Source organism: Malus domestica, chromosome 05 (assembly GCF_042453785.1).
Source record: "Malus domestica chromosome 05, GDT2T_hap1".
In the NCBI taxonomy this organism is placed as follows: Eukaryota; Viridiplantae; Streptophyta; class Magnoliopsida; order Rosales; family Rosaceae; genus Malus; species Malus domestica.
The window spans coordinates 39571282-39589591 of NC_091665.1; the positions used below are offsets into that span (position 1 = coordinate 39571282).

At 36.2% G+C, this 18310-nt stretch overlaps 2 protein-coding genes and 3 long non-coding RNA genes across 6 annotated transcripts; 2 read left to right on the forward strand and 3 right to left on the reverse strand.

The window, feature by feature from the left end:
* Nucleotides 1-2038: 2038 nt before the first annotated feature.
* On the reverse strand, nt 2039-3216 carry LOC139195977 (uncharacterized). The gene is made up of 2 exons (XR_011581069.1): nt 3078-3216; nt 2039-2253 (listed from the first exon to the last, which is right to left on the reverse strand). It is a non-coding gene; the product is annotated as an uncharacterized lncRNA (long non-coding RNA).
* A 4972-nt stretch (nt 3217-8188) lies between these two features.
* LOC103427981 (WPP domain-associated protein-like) lies at nt 8189-13533 on the forward strand. Of its 2 annotated transcripts, none has more exons than XM_008366066.4 (6): nt 8189-8493; nt 8936-11349; nt 11817-11943; nt 12369-12470; nt 12887-12963; nt 13064-13533. In XM_008366066.4, exons 2-5 carry the CDS (start codon nt 9017-9019, stop codon nt 12944-12946), a joined length of 2622 nt encoding a protein of 873 aa, XP_008364288.2. In that variant the 5' UTR covers nt 8189-8493; nt 8936-9016; the 3' UTR covers nt 12947-12963; nt 13064-13533. The 2 variants fall into 2 exon arrangements, with proteins under 2 accessions (XP_008364288.2, XP_008364287.2); XM_008366065.4 differs by having other exon boundaries at nt 13108-13533.
* Nucleotides 13534-13538: 5 nt separating this feature from the next.
* Nucleotides 13539-14085, reverse strand: LOC139196553 (uncharacterized). The gene is made up of 2 exons (XR_011581597.1): nt 13825-14085; nt 13539-13712 (listed from the first exon to the last, which is right to left on the reverse strand). It is a non-coding gene; the product is annotated as an uncharacterized lncRNA (long non-coding RNA).
* On the forward strand, nt 14038-14492 carry LOC108172573 (uncharacterized). Its single transcript, XR_001789137.3, has 2 exons — nt 14038-14258; nt 14342-14492. It is a non-coding gene; the product is annotated as an uncharacterized lncRNA (long non-coding RNA).
* Nucleotides 14493-15477: 985 nt separating this feature from the next.
* On the reverse strand, nt 15478-16658 carry LOC114825000 (uncharacterized). The gene is made up of 2 exons (XM_029103050.2): nt 16193-16658; nt 15478-16004 (listed from the first exon to the last, which is right to left on the reverse strand). Exons 1-2 carry the CDS (start codon nt 16482-16484, stop codon nt 15655-15657), a joined length of 642 nt encoding a protein of 213 aa, XP_028958883.1. The 5' UTR covers nt 16485-16658; the 3' UTR covers nt 15478-15654.
* Nucleotides 16659-18310: the final 1652 nt, after the last annotated feature.

Here is an 18310-nt window from a genome sequence, read left to right on the forward strand (position 1 = left end):
CCAACAGCCAGGACTCGTTTTCAAGTGCTTTTAAAATGATTAAAAGCGTTTTAGGCAAAATTGATTTTAGATTCCAAAAGTATTTTAATTTTTTTTTAAGAGCCACTTAGATTTTTACTAAAGATTGATTTAAAAACATTTTCTTAAAAATCATTTTTAAATTTTAAAAGCAATTTCAAACGAGCAAAATCTAAACTATTGGTCATACTATATAATTTCTTAATCAAGAAGTATGGTCTCATCCAAAAGTCGAAAAGAAATATGGACTAATGAGAAAATAAGAAAGAAAAGTACAGTTGGAGAGGTACAAAAGTAATAGGACCCAATTAATTTTGAATTTGCCCAATACAACTAACAAGCAGTCATCTGTCCAAATATATTACGCTTTTTAGTTAAAATGATTTTTGAAATTAGTATAAGGTCCCATTTTGTTCATTGAGATTGAAAATCGTAACAAATGATCATCAAGTTTGTCTACCATCAATCATAATAGTGATTCCGGGAAAAAGTCTCAGTTAAATTAAGCGTATTTTTGTCCAATCAACCCCTCAATTTACTTTTCCATTTCACATAGATTTTTCACGGAATGAACATAATGATTGATAGTGGACAAACTAGAGATCAATTCAATTGATTTTCAACATCAAAGATAAACATGAGAAGTTATACCAATTTCAAAGACAATTTGAACTAGAACGCAAACATATTAAATGCAGAAAATTAGATGAACTTCATCTGAATATGTAAACCAATCAATTAGACAATTTTTTATAATATCAATGATACTTTATCGATCTGGTGTGCTAGATTTTGTATCGGATTTAAGCCTAGATGTTGTTTTACTTATATGCCTCTATTCTATTATTTCATGTTATTAGCGTTAATTGATCATGTTGTTGAGATGTGAGTTTTAGAGTGCTTTCAAATTATCACAAGCACTTTTGATCATATTTGACCAAAAAAAAAGTTAAAAGTGATAATGGGTTCAAAATAGAACTTGAAAAATGCTTTTTAGAAGCACTTTAAGTGTTTATTCAGAGTTTAGCTTCATTTTTATTAAAATCCAAGGATCCAACATCTAAGGCTCGTTTGAAAGTGCTTTTAAAATGATTAAAAGCGCTTTTAGCAAAATTAATTTTGTATTCCAAAAGCATTTTAAATTTATTTCAAGAGCCACTTGGATTTTTACTAAAGATTGATTTTAAAAACATTTTCTTCAAACATTTTTAAACATTTTAAAAGCAATTTCAAACGAGCAAAATCTAAACTATTGGTTATACTATATAATTCCTTAATCAATAAGTATGGGGTCTCAACCAAAAGTTGAAAAGAAATATGGACTAATGAGAAAAGAAGAGAAAAAAATATAGTTGGAAAGTACTTTAAATTTCTTTCAAGAGCCACTTAGATTTTTAATAATATGATTTCAAAAATATGTTCTTCAAAAGCATTTTTAAACATTTTAAAAGCAATTTTAGACGAGCAAAATCTAAATTCTTGGTCATACTATATAATTCCTTAATCAAGAAATATGAGGTCTCATCCAAAAGTTGAAAAGAAATATGGACTAATGAGAAAAGAAGAGAAAAAAAATACAGTTGGGAAACACTTTAAATTTTTTTCAAGAGCCACTTAGATTTTTACTAAAAATTGGTTTCAACGACATTTTATTCAAAAATGTTTATAAACATTTTAAAAGCAATTTCAGACGAGTAAAATCTAAACTATTGGTCATACTATATAATTCCTTAATCAAGAAGTATGGGGTCTCAACCAAAAGTTGAAAAGAAATATGGACTAATGAGAAAAGAAGAGGAAAAATTATAGTTGGAAAGCACTTTAAATTTGTTTTAAGAGCCACTTATATTTTTACTAAAAATTGGTTTTAAAAACATTTTCTTCAAAAGCATTTTTAAACATTTTAAAAGCAATTTCAAACAAGCAATGACACACCCCGATCCTAGAATCAAGGCGTGCTGGCCGTCACGTGAGCGTGATGTAACCAAAAGTGCGATGCGGAAGCCAAAGATAAGAGAAATACGAAGGAATAAAAACCAACTACTAGCAATAATATCCAACTAACATACTAGAGTAAGTTTAAGTGTGAAACATACAAATTCAGAGCATAAGTACTAGGTGCAGTCAAGTAGGACCATAACTAAATTACAACACCCGCAGGTGAGTCCTACATTTATGTAGTCTGTCAGTACGCTGTGGGAATCCTTGTGGGCCACCAACGCTGCTAACTAGAACCTAGAGGGGCGCAAAACAAAATTGAGTGGGTCAGTAAAACCAAAGTTTTTCAAAAACATTTCATTTAAAACATTTCTAACCCCTCGCTGTAAAACATGTATACTTTCCCAGAAAATAACGTAATATGCATATAATTTTCATATATCTCAAATCACAATTCTTTATCAAAACCCATAAAATATGTCATGCCATAAATGTCAATAACAGATTAAGAATGCATCAATATAACAGGTGACATAATGAATCAACCGGAGACCCTGCAGTTGGTCTTGTACGGTTAATTCCATATCTCAATATCCAAACCAACCGGAGTCACCACGGTGACCTGTACGACACTACTCTGCACATAAGTCGGAACTACCTGAAGTAGTCTGTACGACAAGAATGGTGTAATAATACGCTCTAATGCTTCTCTCATCAATCATATGTGCACATAATCTAAGGTCACCTACCAGTCGGAACCACCTCTACTGATCTGTACGACTAGCATGTCGGAACCCTCTCATGGTCTGTAAGACATGCACCTACTTAGATCCAAGGTGAGCGTGCGGTGCGGGTGAATATTATAAGCACTAACACCAGGGGTGCAGGTTATGAGCTCTCAACACGATTCACATCAACAATAAATCATATGAATAACATAAAACTCACCTGATACTCACCTGTGCGTCCACAGCACCATTTCATATATATATGCATCAATTGCTAATTCATATAATTCATAATGTGCATGCATGGCATTTTAAAAACATACTTTCATTTAAATTCAATTTCTGGGAAATTCAGTAGTATATAGGTAATAACATAAATAACTGCCCACTCACTGATAAGTCGAAGGGTCGTAACCCCCATGACGTCCCTGTATGCGCTCGTCCTCGGGATAGGTATCACCTATATGCGAAACAACTATAAAAACGTTAATTAAAGCATATAACCGACAATTCGTAATAACTTCTCATACGGTGCCCAATTTGGGTATATGAATATACCACAGTGACCTACTTGACGTCACGGACGTAGACATATTTTTAGAAAAAAATTTCGAGGCTGCACGCGCCCCCACGCGTCAGAATAGGCACGTGTCCAAGCGCATCATCCCCTACCTCCAGTCGCTGGGAAAACTCGCCGGCGCCGGAAACTGGGCAGACCTGTAATCGGTCTTTTCTCGCTCGATTCTCAACCATTTTTCATGAAATTTTCACCAAAACTTCACAAATTACGAGAGGAAGAAGGCTATACCTTTAAAAACCTCCAAATCCTTCGAAATCACGTCGGGAAATTTCACCAAAACCGGCCACCTTCGAACTAGGGTTTCCCGACGTCCAAAACTTCCAAACAAACGTCCCCGAGCTTCGTGGGAACTTCCTAAAGCTCACTATGAGCTTGGATTGTCCTAAAAACGAACCAATACAAAGTTCATGAATAGTGCCAAACTCGGTGCTTGTGATTTCGACGTGAAAATGAGGAAAACCTTACTTGAAAATGGGACCTTTGAGTTCGTAGGGCACTCATGAACGCGATGGTGCTAATCTCCACTTCGATCCATGAAATTTCAAGGGTTTTTGGGTTGGTCCGTACAGTTTCGAGAGGGAGAGAGTGAGATTGAACCGAGAAGAGGAGAGAGAGAGGGTACGGGGTGAGGGTATCCCATGTGTGTGTGTGGTCCATCCCAAAACAAGTCCAACTTCTTTCCCTAACCACACAAATTGCAAATAATTTTTAATCCATTTCAAAATTTTCCAAACTTAGGAAAATATGCATTATTCGATAATATGCCACACACATACCTTAGCATCCGTCAAGGACAATTTCGTCATTTCACAACCTCGATAAATAGAATCTCGGGACGGGCTGTGACAAGCAAAACCTAAATTGTTGGTCATACTATATAATTCCTTAATCAAGAAGTATGGGGTCTCAACCAAAAGTTGAAAAGAAATATGGACTAATGAGAAAAGAAGAGAAAAATATACAGTTGGAAAGCACTTTAATTTTTTTTCAAGAGCCACAAAGATTTTTACTAAATATTGGTTTCAAAAATATTTTCTTCAAAAACGTTTTTAAACATTTTAAAAGCAATTTCAAACGAGCAAAATCTATATTATTGATCATACTATATAATTCCTTAATCAAGAAGTATGGGGTCTCAACCAAAAGTTGAAAACAAATATGGACTAACAAGAAAAGAAGAGAAAAAAAAATACAGTTGGAAAGCACTTTAAATTTTTTTCAAGGGCCACTTAGATTTTTACTAAATATTGGTTTAAAAAACATTCTTCAAAAGCATTGTTAAACATTTTAAAAGCACTTTCTGACGAGCAAAATCTAAACTATTGGTCATACTATATATTTCGTTAGTCAAGAAGCATGGGGTCTCAACCAAAAGTTGAAAAGAAATATGGACTAATGAGAAAAGAAGAGGAAAAATTACTGTTGGAAAGCACCTTAATTTTTTTTTAAGAGCCACTTATATTTTTACTAAAAATTGCTTTTAAAAACATTTTCTTCAAAAGCGTTTTTAAACATTTTAAAAGCAATTTTAGACGAGCAAAATCTAAACTATTGGTCATACTATATAATTCCTTAATCAAGAAGTATGGGGTCTCAACCAAAAGTTGAAAAGAAATATGGACCAATAAGAAAAGAAGATAAAAAAAAAAACAGTTGGAAAGCACTTTAATTTTTTTTCAAAAGCCACTTAGATTTTTACTAAAGATTGGTTTCAAAAACATTCTTCAAAAGCATTTTTAAACATTTTAAAAGCAATTTCAGATGAACAAAATCTAAACTATTGGTCATACTACATAATTCCTTAGTCAAGAAGTATGGGGTCTCAACCAAAAGTTGAAAAGAAATATGGACTAATGAGAAAAGAAGAGAAAAAATTACAGTTGGAAAGCACTTAAATTTTTTTTTTTCAAGAGCCACTTATGTTTTACTAAAGATTGGTTTCAAAAACATTTTCTTCAAAAGCGTTTTTAAACATTTTAAAAGCAATTTTATACGATAAAAAGGAAAAGGCCCACTTACCTAAGGTCCGTGCTATGACTCATTAGCACGAATATCGAGATGTCATGAACCAACGTCGCCTAGAATAATTATCAAATCACGTGTCAGAGTTCTTACTGATATAACATAATTTATATAAATTATATATAGTGTGTTTTATATAAATTTTTTTTCAAGAGCCACTTAGATTTTTATTAAAGATTGTTTTCAAAAACATTATTCGGAAGCGTGTTTAAACATTTTAAAAGCAATTTCAGACGAGCAAAATCTATACTATTGGTCATACTATATAATTCCTTAATCAAGAAGTATGGGGTCTCAACCAAAAGTTGAAAAGAAATATGGAGTAACAAGAAAAGAAGGGGGAAAAAACACAGTTGGAAAGCACTTTAATTTTTTTTTCCCGAGGCACTTAGATTTTTACTAATGATTGGTTTCAAAAACATTATTCAAAAGCGTTTCTAAACATTTTAAAAGTAATTTCAGACGAACAAAATCTAAACTATTGGTCATACTATATAATTCATTAGTCAAGAAGTATGAGGTCTCAACCAAAAGTTGAAAAGAATTATGGACTGATGAGAAAAGAAGAGAAAAAAATTACAGTTGGAAAGCACTTTAATTTTTTTTTTCAAGAGCCACTTAGATTTTAACTAAAGATTGGTTTCAAAAAAAGAAAATTCTTCAAAAGCGTTTTTAAACATTTTAAAAGCAATTTTGGACGAGCAAAATCTAAACTATTGGTCATACTATAGAATTCCTAATCAAGAAGTATTAGGTCTCAACCAAAAGTTGAAAAGAAATATGGATTAATGAGAAAAGAAGATAAAAAAATGCAGTTGGAAAACACTTTAAATTTTTTTCAAGAGCCACTTAGATTTTTACTAAATATTGGTTTCAAAAATATTTTCTTCAAAAGTGTTTTTAAACATTTTAAAAGCAATTTAGATGAGCAAAATCTAAACTATTGGTCATACTATATAATTCCTAATCAAGAAGTATTAGGTCTCAACCAAAAGTTGAAAAGAAATATGGATTAATGAGAAAAGAAGATAAAAAAATGCAGTTGGAAAACACTTTAAATTTTTTTCAAGAGCCACTTAGATTTTTACTAAATATTGGTTTCAAAAATATTTTATTCAAAAGTACTTTGAAACATTTTAAAAGCAATTTCAGACGAGCAAAATCTAAACTATCAGTCATACTATATAATTCCTTAATCAAGAAGTATGGGGTCTCAACTAGGGGTGGGCACTTAGAACCGAAAACCGAAACCGAAACACGAATCGAATCAAACCGCACCAAACGGTTTGGTTTTGCGGTTTTGAAACGGTTTCGGTTTCAAAACCGAACCGCGGCACACAAAACGGTTTGGTTTCGGTTTTGGGTTTTCAAAACCGCACCGAAACCGAAACCGCACCATATAATAAATAAATGTTATATAACTTATTTGTTAAACTTTTCAACTAGGTTATAACTTATAGGTTTGTATTATGGCAAACTTAACCTTTCAATTGGGTTGTAAAGTATTGTGATTGGTGATCAAGTTCAATTTTAGTAGATGTCATGCATAAGGATTTAAAGTTTAAATCCTTTGATGCATTGGATGTTGTCTCAATTTTAGTAGTTGTCATTTGTTGCAGTTTTGGTACAAGTTTGGTACAAGTTAGCTGCACTTTTGGTGCAGATTTTTTGTTCTGTTTTGTGCATTTTTTTGGTGCAGTTTTGGGGCTGTTTTGGTGCAATTTTTGGTGCTGTTTTTTTATGCAGTTTTGCTGCATTATTTTTTGGTGCAATTTTGTGCAGTTTTGGTGCAGTTTTTGCTGCTGTTTTTTATGCAGTTTTGCTGCAATTTTACTGCATATTCATTATTTAATATACGAGGAAAATAAAACCGTCTTATGCATAAATAGGTGTATATTTTAAATTGTACATTTTTTTTCTCAAAAACCAAACCGAAACCATTTGAAACCGCACCGCACCGCACCGAACCGAACGGTTTGGTTTCATTTCGGTTTTGGCTTCCAAACCGCACCGCACCGCATCGCAAAATGTTTCGGTTTCGGTTGTGGTTTCATTCGAAACCGCACCAAACCGCACCGCGCCCACCCCTAGTCTCAACCAAAAGTTGAAAAGAAATATGGGCTAATGAGAAAAGAAGAGAAAAAAATATAGTTGGAAAGCACCTTAAATTTTTTTCAAGATTCACTTAGATTTTTACTAAAAATTGATTTTAAAAACATTTTCTTTAAAAACATTTTTAAACATTTTAAAAGCAATTTAAGATGAGCAAAATATAAACTATTGCCCATACTATATAATTCCTTGAGTAAGGTATAGCAATGGTCCCTCAACTTTAATCAAAATGGAGCAATGGTTTCTCAACGAAAAATTCATTACCATTTGTCCCTCAACTCATCAAAATGTGTAGCTATGGTCATTTTCGTCAACTTTGTCAAAATGAGTTATGTTAGAATGACCATTACTACAATTGGGGTCCTTAACTCATCAAAGCGAGTAGCTATAGTCATTTTTGTCAACTTCATCAGAATTTTGTCAAAATGATTTATGTTGGAAGAACCATTTCTACAATTGAGTTAAATATGTGGGACCATTGCTCCGATTGAATTAAAGTTGAGGGACTATTTATCTAGTTAGATTAAAGTTGAGGGACCAATGGTAATGAATTTTTAGTTGAGGATGGTCCGCACGTTTTGAAGAGTTGAATGACCAATGGTAATGAATTTTTAGTTGAGGATGGTCCGCATGTTTTGAAGAGTTGAAAGATCAATGATAATAAATTTTTAGTTGAAAAATCATTGTTCTAATTTAACTAAAATTAACCTTAATAAAAAAAGTACGAGATCTCAACCAAAAGTTGAAAAGAAATACGGACTAATGAGAAAAGAAAGAGAAAAAAAAAAGTAAAGTTGGAGAGGCTGCCCAATGAGAACAAATTGACCGTACGCTTACGTCACGTCACAAGTATACGCACCAAGTTCAAAGCTGGGTCAACAGTCATAATTCTGGCGCACAACGGCGGCAAAGCCCTCTCCCGCTCACCAAATCCACCCCAAAGGCCATAACTTCTCTTTCTCCATAAACCCTAAAAATCCAGACCACAAAATTGGAAAAGTTTCCGTTCCGACGAAAGCAAGCAGCTTTTCCCAAAATTCACACTCGTCGCGGGATTTTCACACAGTATCAGCAGTGGATTCAGCTTCTTCACTGGTAAGTAGCTTTTTTTGTGGTTCCATTTTTAGGAATTTTGGATTTTTAATTTTGGTGTTCTGGAGCTGGTTTCGTGGAAGCTCTGTTTGGTTGGCGAGAAAATGCAAGAAAGTGGAAATATAAAATAATTTGAATTTGGCATTGCATTTTTTGGTTGCTTAACTTATGTACTAGTAGAAATGAAAAAAATTTCAGAGACTATATACTTATATATATATCTATATTATATGTATGTATGTGTATATTTGTTTTCTGCATTCTTTTTAAATGACTTGATACTGTTGCATATTTTGTTTTCTTCCATTTTTATTAGCACTTGAGCAGGTTCCTTTGTAATTTGATTCACGTTTTCATGAAATTTAGTTGAGTCGACAAGATTATAGTTCCTGGGCCTTTTTTAATTGTGATTTTTCCTAATTTTTTTCTTTTTAAACTTTTGCAGTTCAACGGGTCTGCATATTGGTGCTGATGTTCGTTTTTATACTTGCGAAGAACCTAAGAAGTTAGGGAGATTTTAGAAGTCATGAGTAACTGTGTTGAATCATGCAATGGAGATTTGGTGCAGCTTAGCAATGGCGTGAAAGAAAATGATAATCCGGATCTTGGCCTTCTCCAGGATTTGGATTCTTATTTGGAAGAAATCAATGACCGGTTGACCATATCGAGGGTGGTGAGTGACTCGGTCATCAAGGGGATCGTTAATGCGGTAACACAAGAAGCAGCAGAGAAAATTGCTCAGAAAGAACTAGAGGTGACTAAGCTGAAGGAAATGTTACATGTTCACAGCGTGGGTGGTGATGAAAACGAATTCTTACCCATGGAGCGAGAATCAAAAGTTACTGAAGACAGATTTATTAAAAAAGGTGCCAGAGGTGGCGTGTGTCCTAACTTTCTTGAAGCTGTCGTAGAGCATGATGGCATAGAAAAATCTTGGGGCATCGTAAGAGGAACAACTAAAGAGCAGTTCAACAAGCTCAAGAATGAAATTGATAGAATTAGAGGGTGTAGTTCAATCAAGAGGATTGGTTCTGGTTCTCAGTTGTTGGGCTTGGGTGATGTATCTCACAGATGGATTGATGTGGATAGATTGTTCGATAGCCTGAAAGACACAGTTGAAACTGTCTTTCAACAGGTGGAAGAAATGGTTAGCTCGGCAAAGGCATCAGTCTGTGAATGGCAGCAGGAGCAGGATTTTAAAGCAGAAATAGAAGCACTGGTGATGAGGAATTGTATTTGGAGTATTGAAGAAAAAAATCGGGACCGGTTTTATGGCAATAAGAATTTGAACTGGCATGGAAGGATGGAAGAGATATCAAGTTTACGTGAGGAATTAGATACCATTTCTAAATCACTATCTGTTTCTGACATTGGGCACCTATCTTCTCACGGGTCCTTGGTAGTAGATGAAGAGAGTAATAATCATAAGAAGGGTGACCGTTCACACCACAGATTTTTGAACAATCTTAAATCATCGCCGTCATTATCATTGATATCTTCATCAAACTCAACATCAACATCAACATCAACATCATCATCTCTTTGGGAAGTGGATGTCAACCTGCTTACGCATATGTCAACAGATGAATTGAAAAGCTATTTGACTAAATTGAAGAGAAGTCATGAGTCTGATGTGCTGGATTTGACTGAGCAAATTTACAGCCTGATGAGAGATTTTTTTAAAGAAAAGGGATCCTCTTTGCCATCAAAGAAAAGCAAGGAGTTTGACATGTTGCGTAGGAGAATCTCCGAGGTTATTACCAAATTAGATGAAGTTCTTGTTGAAAAGGAGGAAGTTGCTACATGTGGTAATAATGAAGAAAGTCTTAGCAGTTTGAAAGAGAGACTGGAATTACTCATTTCAGAAAACCACCACCTCAGAGATTTGCTTGCAAATAAGGAAAGGGAAGTTAAGTGTCTTTCACTTCAAGTTTCTGAAGCTGCTGAGAAAATGTCAGAACACTCCATGGCTGAGGCAAAGTTGTTAAAAACAACTGCAAATCTTAAATCAGCTGTAGAAGATGCGGACATTGAAGCTTTAATTGTTGAAGATACATATGCTTGTATTCTCAGGGAAATGATGGATCAAATTAAAAGCATTGCTGAAGAGTCGCTTGTGGAAAATATTTATATACAACAAATTAACAAAAGTATACTTAAAGAAGCTTCCCACAGTGCTCAACCTGCTAGCCAATCTGAAATTGAAGATTTGAATATGGAGTACACTATCATGCAAGAACATTTTGTACTTGTATTCCAAGAAGCCATGAAAGATGCTGAGCAAAATCTCAAGAACCTGAACGTGAAATATAGAGAAGAAAATGAACTCCGGGTTTCGCTTGAGATGGAAAAACTAGAAAAAGAGAAACAATTTGAAGTTGAGGTTGCGAACAAAGAGAGATTAAAGACAGAAATAGCATCTCTGTCAGAAGAGAAGGAGCAGTTGGCTCATGATGCAACAGCTGCATTGGAAAACGAAAGGGAGCGATATGAATTAGCCGCTCAGGAGCTACATAATTTAAAGGACGAGACATGTCGGCTACTGAAATTGATTTCTGACAGCATTGAAGAGTCAAAGGCAACCAAGCAGCACTTAATTGATGCATTGGAGCAAAATGAAAGATATAAGGCTGACGTGTGCAAGCTAGATCAGAAGCTTGAACTAGCAATGAAAGAGTTGCGCGAAGAGAGGAGAAAGCTTCTTGATGCTAACCAAGAGAAGCAAAATGTTGTTTCTTTGTTTGAAGCAAAAGAAAGGGAGCACAAGCAACAATTGGAATCAATGGCTGTGCATATATCGAAAGTGGTTGCTGAATTTGAATGTAGAGTAACACAAGATATTTCAGGGAAATGTTCAAGGTACTTCCTCAGTTATTTTTATCTTTTATTGCTTCCTGTAAATGCTTTTTGCGCGCTAGTTCTGTGTATAGATTTGCTTCCACATTCTTATATGATTCTTGGGACGAGTGATGTTTGTTAATCTAATGGGATGTGTTTCTCCATTCAGAAACCTCATGTGTATGCATGTAAGTTGAAATGATTTTGTTGTATTTTTAAGTGCCTGGAAAGAGGTTTGTGCGAGGTAGAAATGTTATGTGTCAGACTAACCTTTTTTACCTAGATAATATCATTAGTTAGTGTTAACTTAGCCTCATCAGTTCTAGTTTTTGGAGTACAATGATCTTAAAGAAAACACCTTTAATAGTGTTAATGTGATTTCTTCTCGATAATTGTTTAAATCATTACTTAGGTGAAGAGATCAAGGACTTCCATATATTACTCTTTGCTTAAGCAAAAAGCTAATGTGCCTCTGGCCTTGTTTCCAGGTTGAAGAATTTGAGTTATCAATTGTGCTTTCTTAAACAAAAAGCTAATGTCATTGTAAGAAGAGGGTTGCTGTACCAGCAGAGACTTGAAAAGAAATGTTCTGACCTGGAAAAGGCCGAAGCTGAGGTATGTGAATTCAAATCAGATCAGCGTTGTGCATTGATATTTTCCAACTTGATGTTTTGGCCTCATATTATATTTCGTGCTATAAAACCCATGGAATTGAATTGATGCTTGCATAATGCATATACATGTGGGAGAAGCTGTTTGAGATGCCCTGCTGGATGACGGAACAGTGTAAATATGATTGGAAGTTATCTTCCATTACTGACTCTGATATGACTTCCATTTCACAATGTTATGCTGTAGCATTGTAATGTAAGAAAATGAATTATATATTTTTAGTATATTGTTTATGAAATTATGATTATGAATCAAACATAGCTTTTGTAGTTTGTGTGCCCTAGATCATTAAAATATACTAAAAACGAGCATTACGATTTATTTTTATCAATACCTTCTATAATGGAGTTTTTATCATTGATTTTCAGGTTGATCTTTTGGGGGATAAGGTGGAGACTCTATTGAGCCTTGTTGAAAAAATACACATTGCCCTTGATCATTATTCACCAGTTTTGAAGCATTATCCTGGAGTAAGATGCTTTCTTCTATTCATTTGTTGTTCATGTTAGCTCTATATGCCTTCTAGATTTCAGAGGAACCAGTGTAAAAGATGAATGCGTTGATGTCTGGAAATATCGGATGCCCGTGTTTGAAAAAAAGACTGATGTCGGTTTTAATATCTATTAAAATTGGCGGGAATGACAGAAATTTACTCCAAGCATGACAGTTAATAAAAACATTAATTGATTCTGAATTATAATAAAAATGTAGTGCTTCTAACAAAAGCACTTCTGCAAATAGGCCCTTATATATTTTGTAGGAATTAGTTGGAATACGTTCTTATCTGCAATAAGTTTTTGGTTCAGAAGATCTAGTGTGGTGAATGCTTTGATGCGCGGAAAGAACATTTGTATATTGACCAAGTATTTTTCTCTTGCGTTTGCAGATAACTGAAATTTTGAAGCTGTTAAGGAGAGAATTAACTGGAGAAACTAAAGCAGCTTGATGCACCCCTTTGCCTTGGTAAGGTTTCCACTTTAATGGTTTCATCTTTCTACAACAGCTCACCATGTCACGTAACTCCTATAAATATGTTTAAATTTTACTTATTTGAGACTGTTAGGTATACTCTTAATGGTCTCGCAATGCATCTTTCGTGTGACGCAGTGTCAGCAGAGTAGTTGTCAGGCAATTCATCACATTTGTCAAAACAGCCATCCAAGAAAAAGTTGATGAGCCATAAGAGATATAATCCCATATGATAGACATGTTGCAGAAGCAAAATTTGACAAAGGAATGAGATGTGAAATGGTTCGCAACCAATACGGGCAATGCGGAAATAGGGAGCTTGGTTTTTGTGAAGTACAGTTTTTACTCAGTTCTTTTTGTCTAGGAGCCGAGGTAAAACGTCGTCTGGAGTTGACCGCTAGTTCCTCCTCCTTCCATGGTTGGAAGAAGTTGTTTTAGAGTTCACTTAGGTTTAGAGCTTGTTTTGTATGTGTGCCATAGCAATACTACATGTTTGTTTCAGCTGCGCTTTCTGTTGTAAAACTAAAACTCTCTTTCATAAAATAAATTAATTAATTAAAACGACATCGGAACCGAAAAATCGAACTTTTTTCTTCATTGTTGAAAAATAGAATCATAGATTGCTATTCAATTGTTGCAGATGAAATACAGCTTCTTCTCGGACTTGGTCTCTTCTGATTTTTCCAGTCGTAGTTGCCGGAAATGGCTTCTTCCATAGAATGAATATTTTTGGTATCTTAAACCTGCAAAGATCATAAGAAAATTGTTAAGCATTTTATGGTAAGTGCACACATGTACAAAATTTTCCGCACGAAGCAAGAACGAGAAATTTGAGAACACTACTTGGCTCCTTACCCCGTCAAATTCTTTTGTTTACAATATTGGCAAAGAATCTCACTGGAGATGTGAGGCTTTGTTTTGAGACCGAGTGTTTGATGCTTGTATTCAGCCACTGACAATCTTCTCTTATTTGAACACAAGCAACAACCATCTCGGTTAGACGAGCAACCGGAATTCCGAAGACAACAACGCCGGCGACCCCTGGATGTTGTAACCAGTGGCGGATCCAGGAAATAATGTTTGGGGGGTCAATAAGGATAGCGCGCGCAGCGTGAAATTTTTTTTTAACAGAAACGGCATGCATATCATCATTTCATCGGGTCTTGGTAGGATAGCGCGACCAGCTACTCCAAAATCCTTGTTCAAAGGTCCTGAACGTTCAAACATGGAGGAAGAGATTGCTTCAACTTGTCGGCCTTCTCGGAATCAAACACACAAAGTGTGTAAAGGTACTTGGAGCACCGAACCTTGAACTTGACAGCATCCTTTGTCCTCTTGATTTTGACATTGCGGGCATCCTTCCTTCTTGCAGTTAGAAGGAAATCCTTGTCCTCTATTTTATGAGAGTAAAATCTCACACAACGATTGTGCAAAACAATCCAACGTTACCTTTACTGTGTCCAAGAATTGCCCTGGGTGCACGTTTCGCCCTAGAGAAGTATTCGACCACAGAGTGCAAGTCATCAGCCTCTCGCCGATAGTTACCATACTAAAAAGTGCCTTCACTTTCCCTGACAACCAAAAATACCACAACTAATCAGCATCAATGTAATCTTAGATCTCAAATTGAAAAAAAATGCAAACTTTGCAAGTACGAACAGTATGATAAGGAAAGAGCCAGGCTTACAACTATGAAACTAACGAGGCAGTGGCGGCCGCCACTCCCCTCGCCGGGAAACACCACTAGACCCCAAGTCTTCGCCACTCCCCTCGCGCGCCTTGCCGGAAAATAATGGTTCACGCAGAGGCAAAGCCCTCTGTTTTTCTGGGTTTTCTGGGCAATCTGCACTGCAGATTGCATTCTAATTTAAAAAAAAAAAAAAAAACCAGGCCAAAACGACGCCGTTTTGGACCTGGTAAAAAAAAATTAAAAAAACTAAATCAAAACGGCGCCGTTTTGATAGTTGAATTTAAAAAAAAAATTATAATGGGGTGGGGGACCGCTTCCGCGTGTCACCCCAATGAAACCCTAGCTTTCTTCTTTTGTCTGTACCCCCCACACACACCCCATCCGCACACTGCACACCCTTTACTCTTTTCTATCCTTCTCTTCTGTCTTCTTCACCAATAATCAACACACACACAGAGAGCGGGCCACCATCCATCTCAGCCAAGTTGCTCCTCAAACTCCAGCAGCCAAGCCAAAGCCACAAAGTCCTCTTTAATTTCTGTTCCACAAGCCAGTGAGCCACTCTCCTCTCCTCTGAGAGATTGAGCCGGCTCCAATCACTATTTAAAGGTAAATTTTTTAATTCTTAAATGCATAATCCCTACCTTAATTATGTGAATCAAATGATATGGTTATTGATTATTCATGTCATAGTTATTTAATACAAATTATGAAATTATTTTTTAGGGTGAAATTATTGATACGAATTGTTGGGAATTAGAAGAATCATGTGTATGTATAATTGTACATATAGATAAATTGGCATGTCAAAAGTCATCTTAAACTAAACTTATTGGTAATAAGCCACATTTTGAATGAAATTATGAATGATAATGAGCCTATTATGCGACGTTTTCATGACATGAAACCTCGCCAGCAACAATTGTAATTTGTTTGTATTGATTAATTATGGAAGACATTACTATATAAAAAGATTTAGTTGTTGCCATTTTTCTTTAACCTTGCATTCTTTTAAGTTCGCTCCTCCCCCCGAGAAATCCTGGCTTCGCCACTGTAACGAGGTGCACACAACAAAACTCTACACAGAACCTGCAACCGAAGTCTTTTTCTTCTCGCGCGCGCGCCCTTCCTTCTTCTTCAACCTGCAACCGAAGTCTTTTTCTTCTTTTAGACATTTCATCGAACACGTGGTGTGCAGCTCCAAGAGGTCGCACCAGCAGCTCCAAGGGGTCGCACCAGCAGCTCCAAGGGACCTCTAAGGTTATTTCCATGGCTTCCAAGGGGTCGTGCAACCCCATTGACCCCACTGTGGCTCCGCCTCTGGTTGTAACAGGGTGCGCTCCACCTACAGATTGGAGATAATTAATGAAATAAGTAAATATACTTTTCTAAATCGGTAAATCCGTGACAAAAAAATTTAGATTTTATGCTCCAGTTATATGTCACTTTGAAACTCTCGTATCTCTTCAGGGTAAATGTTCTCCCCTCCACTTTTGATCCGACCATTTGCTCGTCCGATTAGCCATACATTACCTGAGTCATCAGTGGATCCAATGTCACCGGCGTCAAACCATACTTTATCACCGGAAACTGACGCATTTGGTGGACTTCCATGCCAATATCCGAGCATGACATGCTGGCCTCTAGTTAAAATCCTCCCCACACGAGAAGAGCCGTCAACTGAGATCTTCAGTTCTACGTGAGGAGAAGGCTTCCCAACATAAACACCTCTTCCTTGTTGAACCATTCTTAGCGGCTGGCCGGCGGTGTCAGCAGTTGGTTCGTACAGAGTCATGAAGGTTAACGACGAGCATGTCTCCGTCATTCCTGAGTTATCCAATCAAATTCAATCCTAGGCGCCAAACGAGCACTAAGTATATGAGCGAGGGAACCTGCTGGGATAAAGAGAGACTTATTACCATAAGCTGAGAGAAGCTTAGCTTTTGGGAACAATTTAATGGCAGCTTTGGTCAGCTCAATTGACAAGCCTCCACCTCCATTTAATACCTTCTTCACACTATCTATCCCTTTCCATGTTTCCTTCTCCCCGACAGATTTCGGAACATGAACTTCGAAAAACAACAGTTCAAGACTCATGTGTGCACTGCATATGAAAGACAGAAAAATTCGTTCTTTCATGCGTGTGATACAAAAAAAGGGTCGTCATTTACCTGAATCTAGAAACCAAATTGGCCATCATTGCCGGAACGGTGATCAGAGAAGTCACGCTATGTAGCTCTATGGATTCGAGGGCGGATTTAGCCTCAAACTTGGGCATCAAGACATGGCACGCTCCCACCATCAGCATTGCCAGGGCAGATGACAAACCACCAATGTGGCACAGCGGAGCAGCGTGCAAATAAACCTACAAATATCCACACCATTAAATGTTATGAACTCGTTCAATTTCACGATCTGAATCTCGTTCAACCCCTGCTTTCATGCGAAAATCTAATTTGAGCGTTCTCCACGCAAACTACAAGAAGAAGACATGCATACATAATCCTCACCGTAGCCAACAATGGCGATTTTCGATGGGGACTGTATGATAAAAGCCGAGTGGCTTAGGTTAACTCCCTTTGGCCTTCCAGAGGTTCCTATGTAACAAGAACAATTTTAGAACCTTTTGAGGACAAAGAAAGAGAGAGTAGAGATCATACCAGAAGTGAAGCACATGATCACAGCCCCCTCAGGCGCCCAGGAGTAATTCAACGTCGGCCCAGCGGCCCAGCCCCAACGGAGTTCTTTTTAATCGATTCATTAGTTATCACTGGCCAAACGAAGAATGCAGATTAACACATTAAACCAACTGGTTTTTGTTACAATTTTCTGAACGTAAAATTCATGTCTTAGAAACTACATACGATTATTCGAAGCCCTTACGACGTCCGAGGAAGGCGAATCCAACGAAACATGCCACCTCAGAGAAGGTACATACATCGCGGAGTTGAAGCTTTGAGTACCAAGGGATGCAGCTATCATCAGTCACCAACATTGCTGGCCTCACTACTTCCATTGCCAAAAGTGCTTCTTCATAGCTCTGCAGGGGGTGAAAGCACAAATTAAAAAAATGTTGCGTCAGATTTGGTTACAGAAAAGTAATTGACAAAAGTATGGTTTCAAAGTTTACTTACGTACCCATCGGTAATTAAGAGGAGCAGCTATGGCACCAACATCTGCAATGGCTAGTAACCACTCCGAATACAATTCACTAATCATAAACAACCAAATATTAGTACTTATCCATGGTTTAGAATGGCTAAAAGTGCTTTCAGATAATCAAAGCGCTTACGACATGATAGGTAGAAATAACAAAAAAGAGTTTATAGATTTTTAAAAGCACTTTTTTGTGCTTTCTTTAGAAGCATCAATTTAGTAAAGTTATGAGTGCAAGTGCTTTTTCAAGTAGCATTTGGACATTAAGAAATTTTTTTTTTATGCTTCTAGTAAAGTTATGCTTGGAAGTGCTTTCTTAGGAAGCATTTGAATGTTAGTAAAAAAATTTGTTACGCTTCTAGTAGCGTTATGAGCATAAGTGCTTTTTAAAGAAACCTAAGGGCCTGATTGATATCTTATTTGAAATTTTTTATTATTTCTCAAAACATTTCTTAAGAACATTTCTTGAAAACAATTTTTTTTAAGACTAAAAAA

What these genes read in the sequence shown, in the direction of transcription:
- LOC103427981 (XM_008366066.4), top strand. Translation starts at nt 9,017, where the DNA reads ATGAGTAACTGTGTTGAATCATGCAATGGAGATTTGGTGCAGCTTAGC. An exon ending in ATTTCAGGGAAATGTTCAAG is followed by an intron (nt 11,350 to 11,816) that starts GTACTTCCTCAG and finishes CCTTGTTTCCAG; the next exon opens with GTTGAAGAATTTGAGTTATC. An exon ending in TTTTGAAGCATTATCCTGGA is followed by an intron (nt 12,471 to 12,886) that starts GTAAGATGCTTT and finishes TTGCGTTTGCAG; the next exon opens with ATAACTGAAATTTTGAAGCT.
- LOC114825000 (XM_029103050.2), bottom strand. Translation starts at nt 16,484, where the DNA reads ATGACGGAGACATGCTCGTCGTTAACCTTCATGACTCTGTACGAACCA. An exon ending in TGGATCCACTGATGACTCAG is followed by an intron (nt 16,005 to 16,192) that starts GTAATGTATGGC and finishes TCCAATCTGTAG; the next exon opens with GTGGAGCGCACCCTGTTACA.